We start from the raw sequence: 26,930 nt of genomic DNA on the forward strand, positions 1-26,930 counted from the left end.
TGACAAACTTGAACTTGCCGATAATTCTTTAAGAACAAGAGAGTCGTACCCCTACATTAATTTTAGACTCCCTGTATCACTTCTTAGATGTATATTGTATGTGTTTTCAAACTGGTGTTTTTTCACTCTCTAAATATTTAGTAATTCTAAAGTTAGCTTTGCAGAGCAAAAAAATGTCATAATCAGAAACAGTGGTTGAAAGAGTTTAGTTATTTGGGGGATGGAGGAAGGATATCTGAGGTTTTTAGAAAAGAGTAGCTTGGTTGAATGGTACATTAAGAGAAAAAAGCTTAAATCCAGACTTTTTATTGGACATGTCAGATATGCAGAGTAAAAGTGACCAGGGTTTAGACTTCCTGCTACCTGGTGGATAGCAGCATGTCAGTGTATCTGTGTAACCTTCATCCAGTAAAAATATTTTTTAAAATAAGATGTTCTCATTAGTTTTATTTCTTAGCAGTTTAAGCACTAATACTGTCACCTCAGAGATAGCTAAGAAAAACCTACTGAGATTTCTGTCTCTGGGTTCTCTCTCCCACAAGCCTTTCTATCTTTCCTCATCTCACAGGCAGCAGGGAACCTTCTGGGATTTCCTTCTTTGCCTGTCTCTCTCTCACCAGTCTTCTCCTCCTTTCCTGACAGCTGAGGTTTTTTTGTTTTTTTAATATCCCAGAATTCATTCATTGGAGTAAATTAAAAGCAGCCTTGAGTTTCTGGCTCTTGAGTTTTCTAAAAATACTTTTTTCTTTTTAATGCAGAACTCTTTTTAAAATAGATTGCCCTCGTCTTGACTTTCTTTAAAAATAGTTTTTGCTTACTATGTCTTAAGTTTTGTAAATCTCTAATGTACAAAGTGTTGCATCTACATATAGGACTAATTTCAAATTTACTGTTTTATAGATCATGATGTCTTTACTGAGCCATCATCAGAAGGCATCCAGAAATAAGAGCAGATTTATACTCACCTATTCGTAAACTTACCCTCTCTGTTTTTACACTGATACTATGTTTCTGTCGAAAGACCTACTGATTTGCATTTTATATCATGTGCCTTAAAAAGAGCAAAACTAATCTATAGGGGATTGAACCCTGCTTTATTAGTGTAAAGTCAGACACACTGCATAGGCTCATAACTATTAGCTTCTCTAGGTTGTTGGGGGCACATATAGCTGGGTTTCTGCTTGTTTTTTAAATAACAGAAAAGAGGGCCCTGTCTGATATTCTTCAAAAAATCCAGAATCTAACTTTAAATCACTGAATTAATGTCTTTTATTTTGAGAATGTCTTTATAGCTTAGTATGATAAACAGTGCTTTCTCCTGTCTTTCCAACACACTAATATGTAAAGCAAGCATTAAAGAAAGCCTGTGTGCTAAGATTCTATGTAGTGTGGTGAAGTTGAAGACTTACTAGGTAGGCGAGTAAGGAGACTTGTGTTTTCTCTCAGATCTCTCACTAGTGTTATGACCTTGAGTAAGACTGACTGACTTTAAAAATAGTAATAAAAATAACCTTTTGTATGAATCACATACATCTCTCAAATGCTCTTATTTTAATCTAAGTTCTTAGGGATAACTGGAATGGAAACCAGCCGTTTCAAATAGTGTTTAAATAGCTGATCATAGTTTGTCTACATAATCTCTAAACAATTCTATCTTAAAATTTACCCACTGTAATAGGAAGAATATTATGATAATATTTTAAGCCTTTTTATTTTTTTTTATTCCCAGTGGTGATGTAATACTGGATTCTTTTTTCTTTTTTTTTGCTAGTCTATATCTGTAGAATAATACTGGAAATTTTCAGAAATCATGATGAATTAAAATATGATTGAAAAGAACTATCTTTTATGGTAGTTAAGTATGAAGAGAAGGGCCTTAGAATTAAGTAGATAGATATGGGTTCAAATCCCATTGTTAACATTTGCCAGCTGTGTATGTAACCTTGGTCAGTTTTCCTTATGCAAAATGTGACTATAGTAGTAAACTGTTCTTTCTAAGTAGTGGGCTTTCATCATCCCCCTAGGGTAGTCAAACCAACTCAAGAGAAAAGAAGTCAAACAGCTATAGACAAAATTGTTATAGTGAATAATATAATATTTGAAATAATCAGTTGAATGTTGTGTGTCAGTAAGTTAAGTCGTGTTTGATAACATTAAAGAATTTATACTGTTGGTAGTGAAGATACCTAATATTTATGTGTCTGCTATGTACTACATGTCATTCTTTTTTTTTGGAGATGGAGTCTCGCTCTGTTGCCTAGGCTGGAGTGCAGTGGCGTGATCTCGGCTCACTGCAACCTCCACCTCCCAGGTTCAAGTGATTCTTCTACCTCAGCCTCCCGAGTAGCTGGGACTACAAGCGCGTGCCTCTACGCCTGGCTAATTTTGTGTATTTTTAATAGAGACAGGGTTTCATCGTGTTAGCCAGGGTGGTCTCAATCTCCTGACCTCGTGATCTGCCCGCCTTGGCCTCCCAAAGTGCTAGGATTACAGGCGTGAGCCACTGCACCTGGCCCTAGATGTCATTCTAAGCAGTTTACAGATGAGGAGACTGAAGCTCAGAAAAGGTTCATTAAAACTAGTCCAAGGCCACATAATAGTACTTGAAGAGCAGTTTGAACTCAGAGAAGTTTTGAGTGTTTACAGTACTACTTCCTGTTGGAAGTGACGATATTTAGTAATGTTTGCTGTTGATACCAAGGATTTGGGGAAGTGGTATGAGTTGAGAAAATAAAAATGTTAATATCTTTTATTAACAGAAAAGATTAAAGTTTGGAAAAGCACCATTTTTGTGTTCTATGGAGTTACTTTGTGTTTTGTTCTCTATGTTCTCTATGTTCCATTTGTTGTTGTTTGTTTGGTTTGTTTTTTGTTTTGGAGATAGGATCTTGCTCTGTGGCCCAAGCTGGAGTGTAGTGGCATCGTCTCAACTTACTGCAACCTCTGACTCCTGGGCTCAAGTGATCCTCCCATATCCGCCTCCCCGGTATCTGGGACTACAGGTGCACGCCACCACGCCTGGCTAATTTTTATATTTTTTGTAGAGACAGAGTTTTGCCATGTTGCCTAGGCTGGTCTCGAACTCCTGAGCTCAAGCAGTCTGCCTGCCTCAGCTAAATTATAGCTCACTGCAGTGTCAACCTCCCAGGCTCATTCTTTCCTCCTGTCTCAGCCTCCTAAGTAGCTGGGACTAGAGGTACATGCCACCACACCTGGCTAATTTATTTTATATTTATTTATTTATAATTATTTTATTTTTAAAAAGAGACAGGGTCTCACAGTGTTGGCCAGGCTGGTCTCTAGCTCCTGGGCTCAAATTATCTTCATATCTCCCACAATGCTGGGATTACAGGCATGAGTCTCTGCTCCCTGCTACAACTTAGTTTTGAGGTTCTGTTCTTACCTCTTTTGAGCTTCCATTATAAGTAGAGTGACTTTACATTCTGATTTGCCCAGGACAGCTCAGATCTGTATCTTCTCATGGCATAATTATTAATAGCATCTCTTTTCGCAGAAATACCCCATTTGGGATGATAAGTTATATAAATAATTTAAAACATAATTTACATTTTAAATCCTTTTAAGTCTTGGGATTATGTTTATTTGGTTGGTTTAAGGGTTTTCCATAACAATTTAAAAAGTCTGAGGTATAGGTGTACTTATGTAAATGCCCGAGTGGGAGTTTGATTTTTTGTTTTGTTTTGTTTTGTTTTTGATGCAGTATGCCTGGGTGCTGATTGATTTCTTTGGAAATGGAGAAAGCAAGCCATACATACTTTTGAAGGAAAAGACACTGTATTTCACTCAAACATTGGAGTTAGGATAGAAGAACAGATTGATAAGAAACACTGAGTTGCCTGACCTTCCTTTAGAATTTGTGAAGTAGGGAACTAATATGAAGTGGTATTGGATAACATATTTTATAGATCTTAACCGTTTCTTAATTTTGTTTTCTGTAATGTTGTATGGTTGCTATTTCTACTACAGTAAAAGACTCTCCAGGGGCAAATCTCCTATTTTTATTGCTTTTCTAATCAATGCATTGTTTAACCTTTTTTTCCCCCCCCTTTGACTGATCTATTCTGAATTGTTGCCTTCCCCTACATGTAGTTCATTTAACCTGTTCTTAGTCACCGGCTAGTAGATCCCCTAAAAGTATTTGAATCAGTATCTTAACTGTCAGAGCAAATAGTTTTTAGAATATCAGTGAAGGCCTTTGGTAGAGTGTTAATTTCAACTATTAAATTTTCCTGTGCGTAAAAACTTACTAAATGTTTGAAAATGAATGTACTCATAGTATAGTGCTTGGCCATGGTAGACACACTTGGTAAGTGGTTTACAGACTCCCTCCTTCCCCCCTTCCCCGCCTAGGTATGCAATTTGCCTTTTTTTTTTTGAGACGGAATCTCGCTCTGTCGCCAGGCTGGAGTGCAGTGGCACAATCTCAGCTCACTGCAACCTCAGCCTCCCAAGTTCAATCGATTCTCTTGCCTCAGCCTCCTGAATAGCTGGGACTACAGGTGCGCACTGCAGTTTGCATTTTTAAAACAGTGATCTGTGAAAGAACTCCCAGAACTTTAATCCCAAAAGACTTTAGAATCGTCTCAAAGGGGTGCTGTTACTTTTACTACCTCATAAGATTAGTCTGTTTTAGCCACTTCTGTGTCTGGGATAAATGCTTTATTAGTTGTTACAACTTTATTTTAGATTACTTATTTGTTATTCTTATTTTGATACTGAGACATTTTTCTTCATGAAGTATGGGATAAAAGCATTGCTTTATTCTTTCAGGAATTATTTTCATCTGCTTGGAATGGCTTATTTATACAGTTTTTAAGGGATTAACTTGGGTTTTAACTATGAATGTTCAGTTATTTAAATACATCAAGTATCGTGCTTTAGTATTCATATTATTAGGTTTATGTTTTGTTGAATATTTACGTGAATCTTTTATGGTGAGATTTTTAAAATAGAAGGAATAGAGGTTATAGTTTACTTACTGGGATCTTTATTAGAGCAGATTTTTGTTTAAAATGTCTGCTCTTCGGGCCGGGCGCGGTGGCTCACGCCTGTAATCCCAGCACTTTGGGAGGCCGAGGCGGGCGGATCACAAGGTCAGGAGATCGAGACCACGGTGAAACCCCATCTCTACTAAAAATACAAAAAATGAGCCGGGCACGGTGGTGGGCGCCTGTAGTCCCAGCTACTAGGGAGGCTGAGGCAGGAGAATGGCGTGAACCCAGGAGGCGGAGCTTGCAGTGAGCCGAGGTTGTGCCACTGCACTCCAGCTTGGGCGAGAGAGTGAAACTCCGTCTCAAAAAAAAAAAAAAAAAATGTCTGCTCTTCATAAATTCAAATCATTTACAGCCCAGGGCCATCCTACCATTTAAAAACTTTTTTTAAAAAATGGAGTTCTTTTTTTTTTTTAATTAAAACATTTACATTAAACATTTTAATTAACATTTTAAAATTAAAACTTTAAGTTTAATTTAGTTGAGCAAAAGATCTGTAGTTCAGGAACATGCCCACATTGGATATTTTCTCTTCTCTTTAAAGCTGCTTCTCCTGGTTTGTTGTTGTTTTCCTATTTTGGTCAATAGCACTGCCATTTACCTTTTTACCTGTTTAAGTTATTAAACAGGTTATTCTTTTTACTTACCTTCCCCACCGTTTGTATTCGGATCCTTTTGACTCCAAGGTGTCTGTCAGATCCATTTTATTTTCTCAGCTTTCTCTGCCAGTACCCTCTTTTTTGTTTGTTTTTTGAGACAGAATCTTACTCTGTCACCCAGGCTGGAGTGCAGTGGCACAGCCTCTGCCTCCCGGGTTCAAGCACTTCTCTGCCTCAGCCTCCCGAGTAGCCGGGATTACAGGTGCCGGCCAACACTCCCGGCTAATTTTTGTATTTTTAGTAGAGACAGGGTTTCACCATCTTGGCCAGGCTGGTCTTGAACTCCTGACCTCGTGATCCACCTGCTTAGGCCTCCCAAAGTGCTGAGATTACAGGTGTGAGCCACTGTGTCTGACCCAGTACCCTCTTGTAGTTCTTGCTCTCTTGGCCCTCTTATTATAAATTGCCAAAATTGATCTCCTTGTTCTATTTGTTATTCTTAAAACTTACAACTTGAGTTTTTTGTAATACCTAGTGTTACCCTTGCTAACTCTTCTCTGTTCCCTGTTGCTTCAGTAGAACATCTAACTTCCTTAGCATGTCTTTAAGGGTCCTCATAATCTGATCTGCCGGCATCTGTTAGCTTTGCTAGCATCAACTTTTGACCTTGCCACATGTTTCATCTTACACCCTATTCTACACACTGTGCATTTTCTCAAGTTTTGCCTTTATTGATGGTTTACTACGTCACACACACAAACACACACATCTTATCTTAGACCTATTTCAGGTATTACCGAGTTCTAAGTTTATATGTTTGTAAGCTCTCTGAAGATGAGCAGACCGTGCCCTTAAGAGGTAAACATACAGGTAATTGAGTGTGATAAGTTTAATAGAAGTATACACAGGTTTTATTGTTAGCACTGAAAAGACTGGGCACCTAATTAAGGGTTGAGAGTGATGGTGTCTTATGAATGCTGCTTTAAAATGCTAAGTGCACTTCTCAGAAAACCAGTGTGTTCTTTTCAAACAAACATATCCAAGTTGGCCACCTCCTAAGCGTCAGGGACAGTAGGGAGATATGAATGAATATTAAAGAATAAGAATTGCCCAAAATGTTCATTTTGAATAATCAATGAATGATTGTAGCAATGCAATTTTTATGTTCTATGCATGTCACTGTATTGGATAGAGCACAGGGCCTTGAGATTGTTTCTTTTCTATGCATGTTTTCTACCATCCATAGCTTTTTGTTATGGGATTGACAGTACTCAGCAGCTAGTAAGAGGTGTGAAATTCACTTCCATTGAATAACTGAGTTAAGAATGAAAAAATATTTTCTATTCTGGAAGATATGATAGGAGGTGGTCTAGGGGGAAGATGTTTAAGTGAAGGAAAAAGTTTAATCATTCCTATGGATGTGATTATTAAATCTGTTATTGAGTAAGAAATTTAATAAGCCTTTTGAATAAATTTACATTGTAATAAAAATGTATGGAAAGTGAAAAAAGTCAGAAGTAGATTTTGATTTTTGTTTAAGGTCTAGAATTATTAACACCAGCACACAAAAATAAGTAGGGAGTTAATTTACTATCAACAAAACAACTTAGAAAATAGGTCATTCTGAATTTTCGTTAGCATTGAAAACTAATGTATCCATAGAATTGATATGTTTGAGACTTCTTATATGTTAATTCTTTGTAATTAGAATAACTGTAATTTTTCCTCCAAATAGCTTTTGCCTACCAAAAAGTTTTGGGAACCTGATGATTCAACAAAAGATGGACAAAAAGGCATATTTCTTGGGGATGATGAATGGAGAGAGACTGCATGGGGAACTTCTCGTAAGTTACTGGTATATGAATTATGAATATATTTAGCATTTTATAAGTCATATGCACCTTTTTTTTTTTTTTTTCCAGACAGAGTCTCCAAATTTTTGCATTTTTGTAGAGTTTCGCTGTGTTGCCCAGGCTGGTCTCAAATAACTGGGCTCATGAAATTCTCCTGCCTTGGCCTCCCAAAGTGCTGAGATTATAGGCGTGAGCCACCACACCCAGCCCTATGCACATTTTCTTAATGGCAGCTAAGAAATGTAATTTTAGAAGTATTTGTCACAGTAAGATTTTATTAAGGGTTTTTTTTTTAATTGATCGTAAAATTCTGTGGCTATTAAAAAACAAGATGCTCGTGAGGTTGTGGTGAAAAAGGACCACTTATACACTAGTAGTGGGAATGTAAATTAGTTCAGCCATTGTGGAAAGCATTGTGTCAATTCCTCAGAGAAGTAAAAACAAAATTATTCAATTCAGCAATCCCTTTTTTGGGTATATACCCCAAGGAATATAAATTGTGCTACCATAAGACACACACGTGTATGTTCGTAGCAGCACTATTCCATAATAGCAAAACCATGGAAAAATCTAAATGGCCATCAACAGTAGGCTGGATAAAGAAAATCTGGTACATATGCACCATGGAACACTACGCAGCCATGAAAAAAAGTTGTGAGATAATGTCCTTTGCAGCAACATGGATGGGGCTGGAGACCATTACCTTTAGCAAACTAACAAAGGAACAGAAAATCAAATACCGCTTGTTCTCACTTATTAGATGGGAGCTAAATAACAAGAACACAGGGACACAAAGAGGAGAACAACCGACATGGAGTCTTCCTTGAGAGTAGAGGATGGAGGGAGAGGATCAGAAAAAATACCTGTCAGGTACTATTTTTAGTACCTGAGTAATGAAATAATCTGTACACCAAACCCCTGTGACATGAATTTACCTATATAACAAACCTGCACATGTACCCCCCCGAATCTAGAATAAAAGTTTAAAAATAATAAAATTCTGAATTTTCATTTAAAATGGAGGATAGATTAACCGTAGAAATTTTTAGTCTTAATTTGTGCTAGATGATCGTGACTGATTTATTTAATTGCAGGTCAGCCTAGCTTTATTAGATATCTGCCACACCCAGGAAGGAAGTAGTAGACTGTCTTGGTAAGATAGAGCTCCCAGAAAGGGAGCAGATCTTTAAATGTTTTGATTTTGACTTCATAAGTAATGGGGAGAGGCTTAGGTCTAAGAAACTGTTAAGGGAAAATTAGCTGGTGTATAAGGAGTATAACATGCAGGAGTGACAGTGTTGGCAAATTAAAGATCGTAGTTAAATGCTTTTTTTTCTTTTTAAGAGGGTGTTGCTCTGTTGCCTAGGCTGGTGTGCAGTGGCACGATCTTAGCTCGCTGCTGTCTCAAACTTTTGGGCCAAAAAGATCCTTCCACGTCCTCCTCCCGAGTAGCTAGGACTACAGGCTCACACCATCACATCTGGCTAATTTTTCTTTATTTTTTTTTTCCCTGAGACGAAGTCTCATTCTGTCGCCCAGGCTGGAGTGCAGTGGCCCAATCTTGGCTCACTGCAAACTCCGCCTCCCAGGTTCAAGTGATTCTCCTGCCTCAGCCTCCTGAGTAGCTGGGATAATAGGTACCTGCCACCACACCCTGCTAATTTTCATATTTTTAGTAGAGACGGGGTTTCACCATGTTGGCCAGGCTGGTCTTGAAATCTTACCTCAGGTGATCTGCCCACCTCAGCCTCCCAAAGTGCTGGGATTAGGGCATGAGCCATCATGCCTGGCCAGGTCTGGCTAGTTTTTAAAACTTTTTTTTTTTTTTTTTTTAGAGATGGGGTCTCACTATGTTGCCCAGGCTGGTCTCGGAATTTCTGCCTTCAAGTGATCCTCCTGCCTCAGGCGTGAGCCACCTTGTTCGGCCCATAGTTGTGTTAAAGTAGTTAGCATATCTTTTTACTGATTATATTTTAAAATGTTTCCAGTTAGTAAAATCTGAGAGGCGTCCAGCTAGATCATGTATTTTACAAATATTTTCCTTTTTTTATTTAAGTTAATACAGTTTGCTTAAGCTCTGCAGAATGACCAAAGTAATAATGAAAACAAGTTTTGCATGATAATTACCCAATTATCATTATTTTTTCAGTATTAATCACGAGATATTTTCTTATTCTCTAAATCATGAAAATATATTAGAAGATTTAATGCTTCTATATGGTGTTTCATTTCATTACTGTTAAAATAATTGCCAAAAAGCTAAAATCTAAAAGGTTAAGGTCTGGAAAATGTGGTGATTTCAACAAAGTAGGTTGCAAATGTTGGCAACAAGTAATTTAGACAGAAATTTTCTTAAAATATTGTAAATTTCCTTTGAGTTCAACTAATATGTAATGCATAATATGCCAGGTTTGGAGAATATAAAGATAAATGACATGATGCTTGTCCTCAAGGGTCCCTTGACCTTTATTTTTCTGAATTAGAATTAACCTATATTAGGTTAGACTCATAATTTTAAATATTTAGTAATTTGGACTGGGATATATCTTTGCTACAAAAGGCATATTTCTTGCTGAGAGCATGTGTGCTTGATAACTTGGTTGATGGACATGATTTGAAAGTTGAATGCACAACTTATTTACCAGAATGAGAACCAAAGATTTTTAAAATCTTTTATCTTCTTTTTTTTCCCTAAGACCAGCTTATAAGGCTGGCTAATTTTTATATTTTTGGTAGAGATGGGGTTTCACCATGTTGCCGAGGCTGGTCTCGAACTCCTGAGGAGCTCAAACAATCTGCCTGCCTTAGCCTCCCAAAGTGCTGTGATTAAAGGCATGAGCCACTGTGCCCAGCCAACCAAAGATTTTTTGAGGTGTTGAAAAGCAAAGCATCCTGAGCACAGCATGACAAAGAGAGATTATTTGAAGATAGATGATAGGGAAACCGTGAAATTTATGATTTCAATTTTTTGTGCCCCTCTTCTCCCAACTCTCATAACATTTTGAAGATGAGTGTTTGTCTTTTACTAGAAACCATGAGAAAATTAGAAATGAATGGAATTTTGTTTACCTAGCGAACATTTATTGAATGCCAGACACATAGAAATATGCATAACACCTTCTTGTTCTCAAGGAATTGTCTTTCTAAGAGAGTCTCTTTCTATGACTGCAGGACACTTGACATACTCCCTCTCAGCAGAACCACATTACTTGTGATTATCAAGTTCATTATGTTCTCCAGCACTTCTTGGCATTTGAACTTTCTGGTTTCTGTAACTGAAATGTCCTGTCACTCCCACCTCCCCATTGGTTACCTTTTTTTAACCCTTCATTATCAGCTGAAATTTCACTTCCATCTGTAATTACAGCACTTTAGGAGATCAAGGCTGGCAGATGCTTGAGGCCACGAGTTTGAGACCAGCTGGGCAATATAGTAAGACCCTGCACCTTCCCACCAAAAAAAAAAAAAAAAAAAGGAAGCACACTTCCTTTGGTGGCATTGATTCTAAGACTTAGAAGGATTGATGCCCATCTTTCTTATTTTTGCTTTTTTTTTTTTCCTTAAATTTTACTTTTTACTTAAAGCTCTGTTGGACTTGAATGCCCATCTTTCAGATCTCATGGTGTCATGGATTATATTTTGGTTGAAGCTCTTTTATTCTATTCTAATTGCCTTTTATTAAACCTATACTCTTGAGAACAGACTGTTTTGTTCTCGGATTCCTCAGATATAGGTCATTGCTTAGCATACAAGAGAATGAATCAATGTTTCAACTGTATAATGAATGGATGAATGATTGAAAGAGAGGATATAATGACTAATCTCTTATGGATGCAGATACTGAAATGGAAATGTTTTGATTTGGTTTAACAAACATGGCAATCATTTCAAAATTATTACAGTTAATAAAATGATGACTGGCTACCAGTATGAAATTTCAGCCTCAGTAGTTTAAATATTGAGTGTTATACCTGTCACAAACAATCCAGAGGTAGCTGGTAGCTTATGGGTTCTTTCAAAAAAGTTTCCAGCAAAAACTGTTTGAATGTTGCCTCAAATGTGTTACTGTATTTGTATTCCATTAACTCTCAAATCTTAAATACTACCTTTACTTTTCATTCCAAAAGTATGGAGAAAAAAATATATCAAATGAATAATTTTGTTTTAAAATAAATGGAAAACTTTTAAGCTAGAAGATAATTTAGTTTTTTTTAAACCAAGAATGGAAAATTCTGTAGTATTACTGATTTTTCCGGACTTACTCATTTGTGATTATAGCGTTACAGTCATGAGTTCTGTTCTATCCAGTGCATAACTGTGAACTTGAGAAGTGTTTCTGCCAAATTGAAAGTTTATTTTATTTTATTATTTTAATTTGTTTATTTGCAGTGAGGAGCAGAGTCTCCTGTGTCACCCAGGCTGGAGTGCAGTGGCACAATCAAGGCCCACCAAAGCCTTGACCTCCCTGGCTCAGGCAATACTTTCACCTCATCAGCCTCCTTAGTAGCTGGGACTATTAAGTGCCTGTCACCATGTCCAGCTAATTTTTGTATTCTCAGTAGAGATGGGGTTTCGCCTTTTTGTCCAGGCTGGTCTTGAACTCCTGAGCTCAAGCAGTCCACCTGCCTCAGTCTCCCAAAGTACTGATTACAGGAGTGAGTGACTGCCTCTGGCTTTTTTTTTTTTTTTTTTTTTTTTTTGAGACAGAATCTCACTCTGTCACCCAGAGCGGAGTGCAGTGGTGTGAACATGGCTCACTGCAGCCTCAACCTCCTGGGTTCAAGTAATCTTCCCACCTCAGCTCTCAGCTCCTGAGTAGCTGGGACTACAGACCTGTGCTGCCATGCTTGGCTAATTTTTAAACTTTTGGTAGAGATGGGAACTCACCATGTTTCCCATGCTAGTCTTAAACTCCTCTGCCCAAGTGATCCTCCTCAGCTTCCCGAAGTGCTGGGATAACAGATATGAGCCCCTGCTGTCCAGCCTCTTCTAGGTTTTATCCCTGAAGGTTTATGTTATGAATCGTTACAAATTGTCAAAAGAAGGTTAACTTTTTAAAATGATGTTTATAAGCAACTGATCCTTCAGGTAGTATCCTTTGGGTACTGTGTCTACCTTTATTGACCTTTTTGGTTGTACTGTTCTTAACATAGGTTTTTATCTGTTTATTGCCAAATGGCTCTTTCCATCTGTATTTTCAAGATATGTGCTCCAGCCAGTTAGTCTCAACCAGATGGAGAGCTTTTTATTTATTTTTTATGTTTTTTTTTATTATTATTATACTTTAAGTTCTAGGGTACACGTGCACAAAGCACAGGTTTATTACATAGGTATACATGTGCCATGTTGGTTTGCTGCACCCATCAACTCGTCATTTACATTAGGTATTTCTTCTAACGCTATCCCTCCTCCAGCCCCGCAACCCCCAACAGGCCCAGGTGTGTGATGTTCCCCTCCCTGGGTCCATGTGTTCTCATTGTTCAACTCCTACTTATGAGTGAGAACATGCAGTGTTGGGTTTTCTGTCCTTGTGATATTTTGCTGAGAATGATGGTTTCCAGCTTCATCCATGTCCCTGCAAAGGACATCAACTCATCCTTTTTTATGGCTGCATAGTATTCCATGGTGTCTGTGTGCCACGTTTTCTTTATCCAGCCTATTATTCCTGGACATTTGGGTTGCTGCAATAAACATATATGTGCATGTGTTTTTATAATAGCATGATTTGTAATCCTTTGGGTATATACCCAGTAATGAGATTACTGAGTCAAATGATATTTCTGGTTCTAGATCCTTGAGGAATCGCCACACTGTCTTCCACAATGGTTGAACTCATTTACACTGCCACCAACAGTGTAAAAGCGTTCCTATTTCTGCATATCCTCTCCACCATCTGTTGTTTACTGACTTTTTAGTGCTCGCCATTCTAACTTGCGTGAGATGGTTTCTCATTGTTGTTTTGATTTGCATTTCTCTGATGACCAGTGGTGATGAGCATTTTTTCATGTATCTGTTGGCTGCATAAATGTCTTTTGAGAAGTATCTGATTATATCTTTCACCCACTTTTTGATGGGGTGTTTTTTTCTTTCAAATTTATTTAAGTTCTTTGTAGATTCTGGGTATTAGCCCTTTGTTGAATGGATAGATTGCAAAAATTTTCCCCCATTCTGTTGGCTGCCTGTTCACTCAGATGATAGTTTATTTTGCTGTGCAGAAGCTCGTTAGTTTAATTAGATCCCATTTGCCAATTTTGGCTTTTGTTGCCATTGCTTTTGGTGTTTTAGTCATGAAGTCTTTGCCCATGCCTACGTCCTGAATGGTATTGCCTAGGTTTTCTTCTGGGGTTTTTATGGTTTTAGGTCTTATATGTAAGTCTTTAATCCATCTTGAGTTAATTTTTGTATAAGTTGTAAGGAAGGGATCCAGTTTCAGCTTTCTACATATGGCTAGCCAATTTTCCTAGCACCATTTATTAAATAGGGAATCCTTTCCCCATTTCTTGTTTTTGTCAGATTTGTCAAAGATCAGATGGCTATAGATGTGTTATTTTTGAGGCCTCTGTTCTGTTCCATTGGTCTATATATCTGTTTTGGTACCAGTACCGTGCTGTTTTGGTTACTGTAGCCTTGTAGTATAGTTTGAAGTCAGGTAGCGTGATGCCTCCAACTTTGTTCTTTTTGCTTAGGATTGTCTTGGCTGTATGGGCTCTTTTATGGTTTCATATGAAATTTAAAGTAGTTTTATCTAATTTTATGAAGAAAGTCAGTGGTAGCTTGATGGGGATAGCATTGAATCTATAAATTACCTTGGGTAGTGGGGCCATTTTCACAATACTGATTCTTCCTAGCCATGAGCATGGAATGTTCTTCCATTTGTTTGTGTCCTATGAAGAACTTTAAAGATTATAGTAATAACATTGAAAATAAAGCAATGTGCTGATTTTTCTTCAGTATATTAATTTGTGTAACTACATTTTGTTTAACTTAAAAGTACATGTATGTAATTGTATTTTTTCTTCCAAACAGACCATTCAATGTCCCAGCCTATTATGGTACAGAGAAGATCTGGACAGGGTTTTCATGGAAACAGTGAAGTAAATGCAATACTGTCTCCGCGATCAGAAAGTGGAGGCCTTGGTGTGAGCATGGTAGAATATGTATTAAGTTCTTCTCCTGCTGATAAATTGGATTCTCGATTTAGGAAGGGAAATTTTGTAAGTATTTTGAATAAAGAAATATTTAATATTTGCTTGAGAGTTATTTGGTTACATTACTTTTTATTTTTAATTCAGTTTATTTTTCTGTGCCCTTCCTATAGCTAAGGGAAATTTTGTAACTATTATTGCTATTTTTCTGCTTAGCCACTTGAAGAAGGTGAAATGATAGAACCATTGGAAATATGTATGATTTGAACCATGTTACAGAAGTCAAATCATACTAATTTTAAAACATAATCTGCAAAATTAAAATTGCTTATTCCTGGTAGTGCTTGATGTGAAAGTAGCTAAACAAAATCTTCTACTCATTATTTTAATCTAGTTTGTGGTGTTAACTGCTTTTCCAGCACCGCTATAGTTAAGGTTGCCTTAGCCCTTCTGTTATAAATAACTAGTTTGTACTCAATTTTTGGGCCTTTGATGAATTAATTGACTACTAAATTAAATAAGATTCAATGCTTTTATTGTTTACATGCACTGTAGTGTAGTGTTAGGTCACCTTATGGTGCCTTTTATTTTTGTGTTCTATTAAATATTCAGAATCAAACAGATTCTTTTTCCTCAGGGCACTAGAGATGCTGAAACAGATGGACCTGAGAAAGGAGATCAAAAAGGCAAGGCTTCTCCATTTGAGGAGGACCAAAACAGAGATCTTAAACAAGGAGATGATGATGATTCTAAAATAAATGGCAGAGGTTTGCCAAATGGAATGGATGCCGATTGCAAAGATTTTAAGTAAGATTTTAACTTTCTCAAGAAGAAAAGCGTATCTTTTTAGGGATTACTACTATTAGTTGATGTGACTGATTTAGACATTTTCATCATTTAGGTTTATTTCCTTTGAACTTTGTGTTAATCTGGACAAATTTTATTTTTTTACTATAAAGAAAATTTGTGATTATGAACCATTTAAAAAAAATAATCTTCAAACCAGCCTCTGAAACGGTGCATTCTGTTGAAGGAGTAATGTTAGAAGCTGCACTTACTTTTCTGTTAATATAATAGTCCAAATTTGAACTTTTTCCTTTCTGTTAAATTTTAGTGAAGTGTAGGTTTACTCTGATTTTTTTTTCCCTCTTGGGAGTGCTTTTGAGCACCTTTCAGTGGAGTTTTCTTCCTTCTGAGTATTTATGCCCTGCCTCCCATTTAACTTTTAATCTTAGAAAAGAGGAGACAAAATTAGCTTAGGAGTAGTAATCTTTCTTACAATATATGAGTTTGTGCTAATACTTAAGATTATTCCTGCAAATCGCAAGTGGGGAGCATATTAGAGACTTTTAAAAGTTAGCTTTAAGCTCATAATTTTTTATATTATAGCTTTTTGTTGTCTTTTTATGTAGCTTTTTATTGTCTTTTTATGGCAGTTAAATAAGTACTTTAGCCTTTGGTCTTAGATTAGACAGTGTACCTTTATCTACATATTAGGGAATTGTTTCTTTGTATTGATTTTCTGTAATATTTCAATAATGAGGTGCTTTGGAGCCTGTATCTGAAAATGAGCTGTTTCTTTGAGGTCCTCTGACCGTGGAATCTTACATAAAAGAGTATTAGGTATATGGTGGGTGGTATTCTTTTACATTTATTGCCTTTTATTATCAAAAGCAAAGTAACAATGCTTCTTAAAAACAGTGCCATTTCTATCTGTTCTGAGTGCAAAAAAGCATCCAAAACCAGTAAACCTCTTTTGACAAGAAATACATTTAATGTTATTCAGATTTAGAACTTTATTCTGAGTTTGTTCTTCACTATTACCTAATCTAAGTTTTAGTTAAGGAAATGCATTTAAAATTCAGTTGATGATAAACCCTTCAGAGTATACATTTATAATTGAAGTGTTAATACACCATTAACTATAGCAAGAAAATAGCACCACTGATAGCATTACTTTTTTTCATAATGTCCTCTATTTTTGTTTTATATGAGTTACTTTGTGTGAGAGGTTATACTTCTCCCCTGAAATATTAATGTGGATTTTACATTTATTAGCATTCTAATTTTATTCCATTAAGTTTTAGATATGTGTTTTAAATTACTAATTATTTTAGATACAGTATTAGTTATTACTTGACAGTGTTAAAATGTATTAACACAAACAGCTGTGGTCATATGGTCACTATGCCAGCACATCATTAATTTCTACATTAACTGATATGTCATCAATATGTACATTATTGGAGTATAACAGAAATCAATAACATAACTATTGGACACTTACTTTTTTTTTTTTTTTTTTTTTTTTTTTTTGAGACGGAGTCTTGCTCTGTCGCCGAGACTGGAGTGCAGTGGCCGGATCTCGGCTCACTGCAAGCTCCGCCTCCCGGGTTTACGCCATTCTCCTGCCTCAGCCTCCCGAGTAGCTGGGACTACAGGCACCCGCCACCTCACCCGGCTATTTTTTTTGTATTTTTTACTAGAGACGGGGTTTCACCGTGCCAACCAGGATGGTCTCGATCTCCTGACCTCGTGATCCGCCCGTCTCGGCCTCCCAAAGTGCTGGGATTACAGGCTTGAGCCACCGCGCCCGGCCGACACTTACTTTTTTAAAGAAAAATTGGCTGATTTTAAAGAAAATCCTTTCAGTTTTTTCTTTCCATACGTTCCAAATGAAAAATGAGCCTTTGGAATGTTCACATACAAAATTAGGTGTGGTTTAAAGGGAAAGGAGTTTGAAATCTTCTGATTTTGCTAGGACAAAATGGTTGATGTTTAAATGAAATGTTAAGTTTGCTTATATACCTATAGAGAACAATTCTTGTAATCAAGAAATTGCTTTGTAAACTATATGTTAGCAAATTTATTCGAATCCAGACCACCTGAAGTTGGGAAGAGTTAGATAGATGTAGCAACTGGCATTAAAAGCCAGGTAGAACAGTGCCATTTACTTAATGTACTCATGCTTGAATATCCTGTTGAATGCATAGTTACTCTGAACAATAAACTCTTTCTTACAAAGGAAAGGATCCTATATAAAATATTTATGTATAAGATAAGCTATAAATGAGGATTGGTCATGAGCTAGAAATGTAAGTTTACACCATGAAGGTGGTTAGTAAAAAGAGAAGCCAGTACTTAAAATTTAGTCCAGTGTTAATTAATTCCTTGTGAAAATTAAGGAGGCCATATAGTAGTAAGGTCCCTTTTTCTATTTTTTATGTAGAAAGATCCTTTTCTTGCTGTGTATACTTAATTTTTGATAAATGTCATACATTTCCATATCTTTCTGATGGTTTCAACTGAACTATTTGGTATAATAAACATTGTCTTTAGAGGGCTTTCATAGAGGACTTTCACAAATAGTTTCTTTTGTTCTTATTAGTTGGAATCAAAAGGTCATCTCTTTTTTTTTTTTTTTTTTTTTTTTTTTTTGAGACGGAGTCTCGCTCTGCCGCCCAGGCTGGAGTGCAGTGGCCGCATCTCAGCTCACTGCAAGCTCCGCCTCCCGGGTTCACGCCATTCTCCTGCCTCAGCCTCCCGAGTAGCTGGGACTACAGGCGTCCGCCACCTCGCCCGGCTAGTTTTTTGTATTTTTTAGTAGAGACGGGGTTTCACCGTGTTAGCCAGGATGGTCTCGATCTCCTGACCTCGTGATCCACCAGTCTCGGCCTCCCAAAGTGCTGGGATTACAGGCTTGAGCCACCGCGCCCGGCCGGTCATCTCTTAAGTAAGAAAACTGCTGCTTGAAAGATGACATGGCTTGCTCAAAATCATATTTAAAAGACAAAGTCAGGAGTCAGCCTTTTGACTTACCATGTATGGTACCCTTTTCCTGTTGCATCTCACATTTTGGCCCCTTAAATAATGAAGACCATAATGATCTCTTATGGCCAAATTTTTTTCTTAAGTATTATTAAGCAGGATGTTATGGCAAAATTATGTGTTGGCGGGGCAGGACAGCAGTATGGTAAGTAGGTTTTGGTTTTGAGCTTTTTCGTATTTGCCACTTAATAATCTGCTGTTTATACACTGTTTGTGACTATGACTTGAGACAGCGATTTCAGGTAGTATAAGCCTAAGTTGTGATACTGGCCAGTTTTTCTAATCTGTAAAATTGCGTTATATCTTTATGTTATTCAGATTGAAGAGAGTAATCATTAATAATATTTTTAAAATCCTCAAATCATGCCAGCTCTTAAGAGGAAAGTTATATTAAATAGAAAAAAATGCAATAAGATGGCATAGTGACCCAGAATGCCTTATTCACTGTATTTTATAACCATTTGTTCTTCATGATTTTTCTATTTTCCCATTTCACCATTTGACTTGTTACTTTTATTTATAAGGCTTTTCTATTTCCTTTATATAGTCGTACTCCTGGAAGTCGTCAAGCCTCTCCAACTGAAGTAGTTGAGCGCTTGGGCCCCAATACTAATCCCTCAGAAGGACTGGGGCCTCTTGCTAATCCTACAGCTAATAAACCACTTGTTGAAGAATTTTCAAATCCTGAAACTCAGAATCTGGATGCCATGGAACAAGTTGGTCTGGAATCCTTACAGTTTGACTATCCTGGTAATCAGGTACCAATGGACTCTTCAGGAGCTACTGTAGGCCTTTTTGACTACAATTCCCAGCAGCAGGTAAAAGCATGCTCTTTCTTTAAGAACGTCCTCTTAGTTATATACTGGTTTAGCCTGAAGTGCTATGTGGCATTGAAAGAATGGTAGGAGTGTTTGAGTACTAAATGTTTTATTGATTAAAGTGTCCTTGTATTTGAGAAAGTGCTCCCCCCCCCCAAAAAAAAAAGTTTAAAATGTTTTATTCAGATTTCTAATTAGAAATGAAAGATTTTGACACTAATCTTTGTGTTAAATATTTTCCCTAATAGCTCTTTCAGAGGACTAATGCACTAACAGTTCAGCAGTTAACTGCAGCTCAACAGCAGCAATATGCATTAGCAGCAGCTCAGCAGCCACATATAGGTGAGTCTTCGTCATTTTGACCAAAGTCTTGTTAAAATATCTAGGATGTTTCACTTCTCATTTACTGATTGGTGAGGTTTTGTTACTTTTTGAAACATCTGAGATCAACAAGTAATAGGTTGTATGACAAAGGTATTCATTAACTAGGGAATTGTTTCTGATTATTATTTGCATCACTAGTTAAATTAAATAAAAATCTGTAATTTTATAAAAGTTGTCATCACGTAAGTTTTTCTCCAATGTGAAGTTGAGAAAGTCAAACACCTGGAAATTCAAATTTAGTTATTTGTGTCCATTATCAAGTCAGTATGTTCATTTAAATTTTTTCGTAAAATATTTTTTTCCACGAAGTTATTTGGTCTTTGACTTTTAATCTGCTAGTATTTAAGCTTGGTACATTATGTTGTCTGTACTGGGTCTCCCCCCTACCTCCCACAGTAATAATATGGGAATAATTTCCCTATACCCTTTACCCAGTTTCCCCTAATGGCTACACTTAAATAATTATAGCAGTATCAAAAACAGTAATATGATATTGTTTATCACGTGTGGATTTGTGTAACCATTTTTATAAAAGCCGGTCTGATTTTGGGTTTGTATGAATACTATTCAACATCAGTCTGTGGAAGGGGGTTCTCTTTCCTTAATGTCATATTGTTCCATGTTAGTGCAGTAAGGCTTCGTAAGCCCTAATTTTTATTTTTCGGTTTTTTTTGTTTGTTTGTTTGTTTTGGAGACAGAGTCTCACTCTCACCCAGGCTGGAATACAGTGGCGCCGTCTCGGCTCACTGCAGCCTCCACCTCCTGGGTTTAAGAGATTCTCCTGCCTCAGCCTTCTGAGTAGCTGGGATCACAGGTGCCTGCCACCACACCTGGCTAATGTTTGTATTTTTAGTAGAGACGGGGATTTTACCATGTTAGCCAGGCTGGTCTCGAACTCCTGATCTCAGGTGATCACAACCCCCCCCTTGGCCTCTCAAAGTGCTGGGATTGCAGGTGTGAGTCGCCATGTCTGGCCTATTTTTTGTTTTCATCAAAAATGTCAGGCTGCACGGTGGTGCCCTCCTTTAATCCCAGCACTTTGGGAGGCCGACGCAGGTGGATCGCCTGAGGTCAGGAGTTCAAGACCAGCCTGGCCAACGTGGTAAAACCCTGTCTCTGCAAAATTAGAAAAATTAGCTGGGCATGGCAGTGGGAGTCTGTAATCCCGGCTACTTGGGTGTCTGAGGCAGGAGAATTGCTTGAACTTGGGAGGCAGAGGCTGCAGTGAACCAAGATTGCACCACTGCATTCCAGCCTAAGTGACAGAGATAGACTCCGCTCAAAAAACAAAAACAAGTCCACATATATATATGAGTGCCAATTATAGCATGTCCTCTGGCCCTGTTTCATTCCTCTTTTTCCCTCTCTCTTTCCTCTTTTTTTCCCCACCCCCTTTATCCCTCATTTGTCCTCTTATGTTAGAAATGTACTGATTCCTGTCTATTCATGGATAGCACAACAGTTTTTATTTCTTGAGGCTTTATGTTATAGTATTTGACAGGCTAAACATCTATTACTCTTCTTTTTTTGGAGTTTTAAGTTTTTGGTTCTTATTTGCTTTTTTGTATGAACTTCAAAATTAGCTTATCTACTTCCAGAAGATAGGGTTAAATTTTGTAATTTACTTAGGGAAATTTGACATCTTTATGACATCAAGCATCAGCTTTTGTTGTCGTCGTTGTTCTTGTTTTTTTGACAAGGGGTCTCAGTGTTTCACCCAGCCTGGAGTGCCGTGGTGCAGTCTTGGCTCACTGCAACTGTTGCCTTCTGGGCTCGAGTGATCCTTTCACCTCAGCCTCCCGAGTAGCTGGGACCACAGGCACACGCCACCACACCTGGCTAATTTTTTGTAGAGACAGGGTTTCACCATGTTGCCCAGGCTGGTCCTGAGCTCAAGTGATCCACCCACCTCAACCTCCTAAAGTGCTGGGATTAGAGGCGTAAGCCACCGTGCCCTGCTGACATCAAGTATTCTTGTCCAGGGCATGATGTGTCTTTATTTTTGTTCAAGTTTACTGTAGTGTCATTTGAGTACTTTAAAATTTTTCTTACACGGGTTTGCATATTTTAAGTTTATTTTATGTTTTGTTATCGTAAATGACTTTCTTCCTGTCTTTCATTGTAGCTTTAAAGTGTTATCTTTGAAAACTCAAGTACCATGTATCAGATTTCATGAATGATAATTTAAAATAATTGAATCATCTTCCCATTCTTGGAATAAAAAGACTTGTATATAACAATTATTATTTCTTTTAACATTACCCTTTTAATTTGCTAGTATTTCATTTAGGATTTTTGCATCTATATAGTTAGCTGAAATTAGTCTCTGTATTTGCAGGTTTTTGACATTTTTTGGTGTCAGCATTCTTGCTTCACAAAAATAATTTTAGATAGGTCTTTCTCCCCCACCCCGCCCAACACAGCGTCTTACTGTCACCCAGACTGGAGTGCAGTGGTACAGCCTCAACTTCCTAGGCTGAAGCAGTCCTTTCATCTCAGCCTCCAAGGTAGCTTGGGACTATAGGCTGGACCAACGATGCCTGGTGCATTTTTTGTAGAGATGGGGATTCACCCTATTGCCCAGGCTGGTCTCAAACTCCTGGGCTCAAGTAATCCAGTGACTTGGCCTCCCAAAGTGCTGAGATTATAGACATGAGCCACTGCACCCAGCCCAGCTATTTCTCTTTTATTTTAATGCCTTAGAGTATTTTAATAATATTGGACAAGTAATCTTTAAAGATGTGGCAGAACTTTTTTGTGTGTGAAACCTAATATAAATAAATTTGAAAACCTAGAAAGCATAATTTATCAAAATTGACCCCACATTTTAACTCAATTCCACAGTTAAGCGTATTCATTGTTGACAATCTTTTTGATCCAAGTTTGCCTGGTCACCTGTTAGCTGGCCAGTAGCTCATTTAGAAAAGGACTAGTCAATAGAAAAATGTATAATATGTACCATATAATTTGCAGTTATTTAGTAATTGCATTTTTAAAAATTAAAAATAGGTGAAATTAATTTGAATATTTTATTTAGCTCGTATCCAAAATATTGCAAAATATAATCAGTATGGAACTTACTGATGAGAATTTTTGCATTTTCTTCATATTGTTTTTGAAATATAGCTGATCTCAAGTCAGCTTTGAATATAGCTGATCTCAAACTAGTCACATTTTTAAATGCACAGTGACTATATGTGGAAAATTTTTAGAGTGTGAGTCGACAAATGTCTTCTCTACAAAGGGCTGTTGAATATTTAAAGCTTTGCATCCCATATGGGTTCAGTCACGACCACTCCACTGTGCTGGTAAAGCATGAAAATGGTCATTAGATGATGCATAAATATTGCTGTGTTCCAGTAAAACTTCACTTATGGGTACTGAAATAAGAATTTCAAATAATTTTCATGTGTTTGAATTTTATTTTTTTGAACCATTTAAAAATACTAAAACTATTCTTAGCTAGTTTGTACAAAAATAGGTAAGACACAGGCTTAACCCATGTACTCGACCAGATAGAAATAATAGATAGGATAGAATGAAAACAAAAAGGCAGGGTTGTGTAGTTGATTGTGGAGTTCCTAGAGTACGAGGAGTTGAGGGAGAATCCATATGGGGGTAAATTGGGAATAAAGCCAGGTGACCTGCAGATGGCTAGAAGAGGAATAAACAAACCAAAATGGGCCTATGCAGTACAGGCATTGGGGTTTGAGTTATAGTAACCATGTAAGAACTCCTCCAGCTAATAAAAGACTTGGCTTGGAGATTTGATCCTGTAGTATGTAGTTGAGGCAATAATTCTGATACCACATAATGGACAATTGAGTGCACAAGAAACTCTCATGTAAGATAATGTTCCAAACGAAAATGACAGTACAAACAAGAAAGATGAGCCAGAAAACATGTCGCAGGGTTCTAAGATAGGGAAGGGAACTTTAAAGTTGTGCAAAGAACATAAGAGTGTATTCCGAACCTTAAGAGATAAAGGATGTGTGAGCCATCAGAGATCATCAAAAGTCTTAACAGACTGCTGTGAAAAGGAGCCATTTCATGGTCTTGTAAATAAGTCATTGAAAAAATAGTTCTAGGTGAGCTGCATTATTGGCTATCACCTACCACTAAATGAATTAGGAAATAAAACGTAGTTGGTCGCCCAGAACACTGAAATTCCCTGTGGTAATCAAGACATGGGATATATAAAGGAGAAATGAAAAGCTATGGAATGAATTAGGGAGTAAGTAAAAATGTACAAAGTATTTGTAAAGAAAACTGTAAACTTTCCCAGAAGTCTTGAATAAATGGAGACACGTGATTTTTTTCTGGGCAAAACTCAGCATTATAAAAATGTCAGTTTTCCCTAAATTAATGTGTGTATTTAATATACTCTTGGTCAGAATCCCAGCAGGTTTTTTTTTTTAAACTTGAAAGCTTGATTTTGATGTTTGTCTCAGAAAAGTAAATGGTACTTTTCTGTTACCCAGGCTTGGAGTGCAGTGGCATGATCATGGCTGATTGCAGCCTCGACCTCCCAGGCTCAAGCAATCCTCCCAAAAAAACTAGAAAATTAATGGAAAACTAAAATTAAAGTGGAAGAGGAGGACTTGCTCAACCATACTGTTTCCGAGCAAAAGGGCTCACTGCCTGATGCAGTAGAAGGCAATGCTGTCTACCAGGTTTTTGAGAAAAGAAAAGCTTTTTTTGTAGGTCAACCAACAAGGAGACAGGAGTCCAGCTCAATTTTATCTTTCTGTGCTGGCTTTAAGGGAGTAATTTTTATTAAAAAGGCCTTAGGGGATGGATTTTGAGATTATTTAGTGATTGGTGGAAGAAAAGGGAGGCCTGGAAAGTCCTTAGCATGCACAGCTATCTCTTCATGCCTCCCGATGGGTCGCATGTGCAGATTGCAGGAGAGTTAGTATGAAACATGGTGGAAATTTGGGCTGTGATGTCAGCAAGCTTGTTCTGCACAGACTGCAGTCGGCCATGTTGGTTTTAACTGATGTCAGCCAGTTGTGTTATCTTATAAGCAGAGAGTTTCTGCATTTCTTTCTACAAATTCATTCTTTTCATATCTGCCATCCTGCAAACTCAGGAATTTTCATTAGTCACTGCTTTAACTTTTTGGAGCGCAGTTTCAGTTTTTTAAAACAATTATTACTAATGACGATTAAAATAGTGTGATATTGGACTCAAAATATATGAGTAGATCATTGAACAAGATTACTTTGAATTTTCATTAATCACTGCTTTCTTTAACTTTTTGGAGCACAGTTTGAATTTTTAAAAACAATTATTACTTATGACTATTAAAATAGTATGGTACTGGACTCAAAATATATGAGTAGATCATTGAACAAGATTACTTTGAAATAGATCTGTATGTGCATGCTTGCTTGTTTAGGGTAGAGTGGTGAGATGAATTTCAAATCAATGCCAAAAGAATGATTATTTGGAAAATAGCTTGTGGGGGTTATTGGGTCTCATTCCTAATGGATTGAAATTTTTAATGAGAAAAACAAAAGCATAAAAGATTTAATTTTTAATTTACCTATTAGGTTGGCGAGTCTTCAAAATGTTTGATAATGTTCTGTTTTGGCAGGAGTGTAAGTGGCACTCATACTTTTGGAATCTAAACTGCTACAGTTTTCCTGGAAAATAATCTAGAAAAGTGGATCAATAATTTATATGACAAAAACAGAAAAGTCAGATGTGGTGGCACCTGCTTTTATTCTCCGCTACTGGAGGTTGAGGCGGGAACATCAGTTGAGCCTAGGAGTTCGAGACCAGCATGAACTCTGCAACATAGTGAGACATCATGTCTTAAAAAAGAGAATTTGTTTTTGTTCATTGAAGTAAATTTTTGTAAGGATATAGTAATGTACACACCTGTGTATCTAAAGGGATAATAGCATTATTTATAGCGAAAGATTATGAACCATCTAAATATGTAAAGGTAGTAGACTGATAATATCGTGTTCCTTCTATACAGAAGAGTACATAATATGTAGCCATTAAAAAGAATGAGTGGCTGGGCACAGTGGCTCATGCCTGTAATCCCAATATTGTGGGGAGGTCAAGGAGGGTAGATCGCTTGAGCCCAGGAGTTTGAGACCAGCTTGGGCAATATGGTGAAACCCTGTCTCTAAAAAAATTAGCCAGGTATGGTAGTGCGTACCTGTGGTCCCAGCTACTTAGGAGACTGAGGTGGGAGGATCACTTGAGCCTGGGAGGTGAAGGCTGAAATTAGCGATGATTATGCCACTGCACTCCAAGCCTGGATGACAGAGCAAGACCTTGTCTCAAAAAAAAAAAAAAAGATGAGCTAGGTATGCATCTATAGACAGATTTATGATTAATTAGTAGGTGAAAAAGTATATTAAAGTACTGTTATAGATTAGAGTACAAAATGTATGAGTATGTAAGCATTTAAAAGTATGTATACATATCAGGAAAGGTTACATGAGGATTTTCAGTTTCCTCTTTATGTCTTCCAGTATTTGAATTTTTAATAACAATCTTTTTATCATAAAACTATAGAATACTAAATTATCCTGACTTTTAGATTTTTTAGTGGTATAAGTAGAACAGGAATCCTAATACATTGTTTTCTACTTTTGTGCTAAAGATAATTCATGATAGATGAAGCTGCAAACCAAAAGATATCCGAGACAGGTCTCAATCAATTTAGAAAGTTTATTTTGCCAAGTTTAAGAACATACCCATGTCACAGCCTCAGGAGGTCCTGACAACATGTGCCCAAGGTGGTTGGGGCACAACTTAGTTTTACACATTTTAGGGAGACATGAGATACCAGTCAGTATGCCTAAGATGTACATTGGTTTGGTCCGGAAATATGGAACAACTGGAAGCTGGGTGGAGGCTACCAAGGCATAGGTAAATAAGAGACAAATGATTGCATTCTTTTGAGTTTCTGATGAGTTTTTCACTGAATGCACAATTTACAGGAATAATCACGCGTTAGTCTGGCTTAGTGAAGAAATCAGATATGCTTTTTTTCTCATGTAAGCAGAGGGATGACCTTGAGCTCTGCCTGTCCTTTGTCCATGAGGAATTTTCTTGCGGGCAAACTGTGAGGCAGATATGTAGCTTTTTTTTCTCTCTTTCAATCTTTATAGCTATCTTATTTAGGAATAGAATGGGAGGCAGGATTTGCCCAATGCAGTTCCCAGCTTAACTTTTCTTTTTGGCTTGGTGATTTTGGGGAGATTTATTTTCACGAACCTGAGTGGAATCTTGCAACCTTTTTGACCTAGGCATAGTTAAAAATAGA

The 26,930-nt window shown here is 37.2% G+C and overlaps 1 protein-coding gene across 13 annotated transcripts in view; it reads left to right on the top strand.

Annotated features, from left to right (window-relative positions):
• Positions 1–26,930, top strand: part of PUM2 (pumilio RNA binding family member 2) — a 106,695-nt gene that overhangs the window by 25,324 nt on the left and 54,441 nt on the right. For 12 of the 13 annotated variants that reach the window (XM_050754172.1, XM_050754180.1, XM_050754168.1 and 9 more), the window contains exons 3-7: positions 7,347–7,455; positions 14,491–14,678; positions 15,247–15,416; positions 18,985–19,255; positions 19,504–19,597. In XM_050754172.1, the coding sequence (XP_050610129.1) occupies positions 7,347–7,455; positions 14,491–14,678; positions 15,247–15,416; positions 18,985–19,255; positions 19,504–19,597 (832 nt within the window). Of the gene's footprint in view, positions 1–7,346; positions 7,467–14,490; positions 14,679–15,246; positions 15,417–18,984; positions 19,256–19,503; positions 19,598–26,930 lie in introns of all 13 variants that reach the window. The other variant, XM_050754175.1, reaches the window with a different exon arrangement.

This window comes from Macaca thibetana, chromosome 13 (genome assembly GCF_024542745.1).
Source record: "Macaca thibetana thibetana isolate TM-01 chromosome 13, ASM2454274v1, whole genome shotgun sequence".
NCBI classification, from domain to species: Eukaryota; Metazoa; Chordata; class Mammalia; order Primates; family Cercopithecidae; genus Macaca; species Macaca thibetana.